The sequence below is a fragment of the Peromyscus eremicus genome, chromosome X (assembly GCF_949786415.1).
Source record: "Peromyscus eremicus chromosome X, PerEre_H2_v1, whole genome shotgun sequence".
Classification (NCBI taxonomy): Eukaryota; Metazoa; Chordata; class Mammalia; order Rodentia; family Cricetidae; genus Peromyscus; species Peromyscus eremicus.
In genome coordinates this window covers 50,210,709-50,215,703 of record NC_081439.1, presented here as the reverse complement: position 1 = coordinate 50,215,703, position 4,995 = coordinate 50,210,709, and the positions used below count along the sequence as shown (strand labels likewise).

The following is a 4,995-nucleotide window of genomic DNA, read 5'->3' as shown; positions in this document are numbered from 1 at the left end:
ATACTCAGCTAGCTTTCTTATATAGTCTAGGAACCACTGTCTACGGATGGTGCTTCTCAGTGTCCTGGTCCCTCCTACATCAATTAGCATTCAAGACAATGTCCCACAGACAGGCCCACAGGTAAATCTGATTGGTCAGTTCTTCAGCTGAGGTTTCTAATTCCCAGGTGACTCTGGTTCTAACAAATTGAAAACAAAACTAAGCAAACTAAGCAGTGCAGAAGTGAGCTAGATAAGGATCAAATTTTTAGGGGAAAATTCTAGTTGCATGGAATATAGCAGTTATGAGAGTCACTATCTGCCTCAACATAATCTTTAAGAGATTTCAAGCTGGGTGTGGTGGTGCGAAGATTTAATCCCAGTTCTAGGAGACAGGGGCAGATCTCTGGGACAACCAGAGGCACACAATAGAGAAAGAAACTCTGTCTCTCAAAAAAAGAGAGCAGATTTCAAATTATTTTGACTATTACTTATCAAAAAATACATTTCACATCACAAACTAATATTTACATTTATATATTTATAGATATAAAATATAGATATAAAACTGCAATAGATACTTTATGGACTAGCATTTACCTTAAGTACATGGATATTTCAGAGAAACAGAATGATAAAAAACCTTGTGTATCTCTTCCAGTTAGAACAATATTTCTTTTTATGGTTGAATAATATTCCATTGAATGAATGTATCCCATGGCTGCTTAACTTGTTTTCATCTTTTGGCTATTATGAATAATGTTGCCATGAACATTTATATATGAATTTTTGTGTGTGCTTTTTTCCTTTCTCTTGTGTACATTATCTAGGAGTAGAGTTTATTTAAGCAAATGGCTACTCTGATTTTTTAACTTTGAGGAACTTTTAGATTTCACAAACTGGCTGTATTATTTTACATTCCTATCAGCTATATGAAGGCTCTAATTTTTGGTACTTCTAGGATCAACCCCAATCTCCTGCATCGCAGGCAAGCACTTTACCACCTAGCTATACCTCTCAGCTCATTACCTGGCATTTTGTTTTAAACTGTTATAGTGAGTGCAAAATTTGTATCTCATTACCCAAAATGCTATAATAAATATCCCATATTTGCATTTCCTGCATTTTGTTTGAATTTCCCTGATGGCTAATCATGTCGAGTATCTTTTCGTGTATTAATTGACCATTTCTTCTCATAAATGCTGTTCAGATCCTTTGATAAGTCTTACATTGGGTTATATTTCTTTTTAATGATTTTATTACATTTATTGTATTTTATTTATTTATAATTTATTGGAGGAATGTGAGAAGGTCAGAGGACACTTGTTAGAATTGGTTCTTTCCTTTAAATACGTGGGTCCCAGGAATCTAGCACAGTCTATCTATCGGGATTGGTGGCAAGCATGTTTATCTGCTGAGATATCTAGCTGACTCATAGTTCTTTTTAAAAACTATTATTATTACAGTGAGAGTGCACGTGCTATGGCATGCATGTGGAGGGCACCAGACACGTTTGTGGAGTTGGTTCCTATTGCCTATCTTTTCATGCCATGTGGGGATCAAATTTGCTCTTAGGCTTTTCTTTCTGAGCCATCTCACCAACCCGTGGGTTAGATTTCTTTTTGTAACTTGTACAAACTCTACTTAGTCTAGACACAAGTCTACTGTCAGATTCTATTTGCAAGGATTTCTCTCTTTTATGGTGGGGGTTCCACACATATGATAGCATCCTTTGAAGCCAGTACTTTTAAATTTGGATGCAGTTAAATTTCACTAATTTCTCCTTGGTGGCTTGTGCTTTTCCCATAATTAAGAAACCAGATCCAAGGTCACAAAGGCTTACCCTTAGTCCTCCTACTTTGTTAGTCACTATCGTATCTAAACATTTCATAGTAATTCTTCAATATCATTAAGTATTTGGTTTGTGTTCAGATTTCTAGTTGTCTCATATGTTACAAATGTACATATATTTGTATATGCCCAAATTCCACCTTAGGCAACTGAGTTATTTGTGAAGAGATCAATTTATCTGTGAAAACTGGATTATTGATCTTGCAGTTTTTCACAGTGTACATCTTATAATCAGAATCCTTGTACTGCAGTAGCCCTGCCCGCTTTGGCCCTCTGTGTGTCCGGTAATTGATAATTGGATCTCAAAACCTGATCTGATTTGGGCTTTTTGTTGTTGTTTTGTCAAGAATCATTCAAAAGTGACTGCCCTATGACCTAAAATGTGTAAAGTGTGGTCTCATTTGGAGTGTATTCTATCCCAGAGGGCCCGAGACTATTTTATTTATGACCTGTACCCATTCAGAATTTCTAATAATTTAATTAAGATAATGACTGTCTGAGTCTCAAAGACTTCTAGAGAATAGCAAACAGTTCCCATTCCTCTTAAGAGCCCATTGTATGCTAACAGTTCCAAATTTAAGTTTGTTATATCTCGAGCTAATCCGGTTTCTTTTTCCTCTCCACTGTTACCTACCCCTTAACCCCAAAGGTCATAGGAAGCTAAGAACACGAAAGGCTCTGAGAGATTATGTCTGTAAAGGAGTTCTTCCCTTTTGAGGGCCCAGGCAGTTGTAGAAAGTACACGTATTTTTCTGAAGTTGGAATGCTGGGATTTCACTTTATTCTCCGAGAAGCTATGTCTCATGCAACAGCGTGGAGATGGAAGCCCAGAGAAGGCAAACGAGTTGCCTCAAAGCTTCACAGCCAAAAAGAACTCAGAGTAAATTTGAACCCTTCTGGCCTTTAGTTCAAGACATTTTCCCGCTACATGTAGACTCAAAGTTGTAAACACTGAACAGAGCAATGACTACAAGCAGATTGCAAGATTTTAAAAAGTTTATATATGGCAAATATTTAACCTATAGTTGGCTTTCCTTCTTCGTACTCAGGAGGGAGAGTACATGTTCACTGTAGTGTGAAGAAACCATTATCAGGGAAGGTCAGGGCAACTAGAGCAGAGAAAACCAAATAGAATTGGATTGTGGCTAAGTTAGTGTCCACAGCACTGATTTGTGAGATTTTGGTGCTGATTGTGAGTGGCCTGTAATTTAATTTAGGCAGTGGCCAAACACACATCTGCATCCTATTGGCCCAGGCTCCAGAGGGGCTGCGGAGTTATATGCCTCCCACCAACCTACCTATCTACATACCTGCATTTCCTATTCCTTCTACCCTCTCTCCATCCTTTATCCTGGCTTTTTCTCACCCTTCTCTTTCTTCACCCTAGCCTCTATTTCTTCTTCTTTAGTCCCTTCCTATCTTTCCTTCTCTTTCTCCTTCTCATAGAAGCTGTCTCTGCCCTCCTCCTCCTTCTTTATCATGCCTGTTCCCTTTCATTTGATTCTGTTTGCTTCCTCCCCCTTTCTCAGTCTTTTTCCTCGTCCTTCAGTCTCTTACCCTCCCTTCCCCCACAAGTTCCTCACCCCCACGTAAAAACCGACTGTTGGTGGCTCCCGAGGAGAGAGCCGATTCTGTGAGCTCTGGGTCCTCCGATTGGCTGTCATTGCTAGCACACCAGCTCAAGTCTCGCCTCTCGGCACTGAATGCGCAGCTGCAGCATCTGCTATTGGCTTGTTCTCCTGTCAGCGTCTCTGTCAGCGACTCACGCTGGCGCCCCCAGTCTCTGCGTGAATAAAAAGGCAACCTACCGGCTGAGGTGGGGGTGGGGAGAGGAGAGGGAGAGGGCCAGCTAGGAAAGGCTAGGAAGAGTGGCTGGTAGCCTGGAATCCCTTTAAGAGAGCTAGCAGACGAGGCATCGTAGGAAAGCTAATGAACTAGAAAGAGTAGGGGAGACTGAGACTGACCGGTAGCCAGCTAGACAGACGGACGCATGCCCGGACAGACTGAAGGCTCTGGAGAACTGATAGGTTCTTTTTGCCTTTCTTTTTGAAAAGCAGGATTTTGATTTTTCATTGGCGCCCAAGAGAGAATGCTGGACTCTGCTACTTCCAGCTCAAGCTAAGATTTCTCAGCTAGGGAATAGAGATCAGCCCAGTCCCGCGAGGGGGAGGGAAGCAAAAGCCCCTGCCTCCAACCCCCTTCCCTCCCCCGGACAAAACTCGGGGGCCAAACCCAGACCTTCCCTAACCATCTGACTTCCTCCTTTCCTTTTTAGCATGGTGACTGTATGGACAGTCTGACAGAACAGAGATTGACATCTCCCAATCTGCCGGCCCCCCACCTGGAACACTACAGTGTTCTGCATTGCACCATGACCCTGGATGTGCAAACTGTAGTCGTTTTTGCCGTGATTGTAGTCCTCCTGCTTGTCAATGTCATACTCATGTTTTTCTTGGGAACGCGCTGAATGGAGTCCAGCCACCTGAGCTGTTGCGAACTCTCACTTTGATTTCATCCCAAGAGCCTCCGAGGGGGAAAAATCACGAGAGACAGTCTGAGACAGGGAAAGAGAGGGAGAGAAAGAACAAGCTTTCTTACTCAGGGGGGAAAACGTTTTTGAGCTTCAACATGGCCTCGCTGTGATATGTATGACGTTGGTATATTATCTCTCCCTAAATCTTTTGTCATGTCTTGTCTTTTAAATATGCCTGTGAGTGTAGTTGCTTATTGCTTGAGTGAAATTGTTGGTAAGAAATGTTTTCTATTTAAGTGTGCATGTTTGTGTGCATTCTCTATGTGATGTTTGTAAAGCAAGCTGTGTCCTGTTAAGGTGGCTTTGCTGTTTGTGATGTTTTGTTAACTCATTCTTTTAAAAACTACCTTTAAACTCTGTTACGGAATTCTAATCAAAATTTCTCTCTTGCTATCAGAATACATTTGAGTTTGTTTGGGGCTGGGGTTGGAGGAAAGTATTTATGGAAGAGCATGATGAATTTTTGGCATTCTGTGAAAGTCTTGCACTGGTTGTTTAGAAGGGAAGAAAAACCTATGCAAGAAATGGATTTATAGAAAATAGTCTCTAAATGAGGAGCAAGAATTTGGGAAGTGACACACTGGCACTTAGTAACTGTGTCCTTTGATTTTCAATTTTGCTGTTCAGGGTTT

General features: G+C 41.0%; 1 protein-coding gene across 1 annotated transcript; it reads left to right on the top strand.

The window, feature by feature from the left end:
* The first annotated feature begins 3,667 nt into the window (after nucleotides 1–3,667).
* Nucleotides 3,668–4,481, top strand: LOC131899969 (uncharacterized). Its single transcript, XM_059251440.1, has one exon. It carries the CDS (start codon nucleotides 4,118–4,120, stop codon nucleotides 4,295–4,297), a length of 180 nt encoding a protein of 59 aa, XP_059107423.1. The 5' UTR covers nucleotides 3,668–4,117; the 3' UTR covers nucleotides 4,298–4,481.
* Nucleotides 4,482–4,995: the final 514 nt, after the last annotated feature.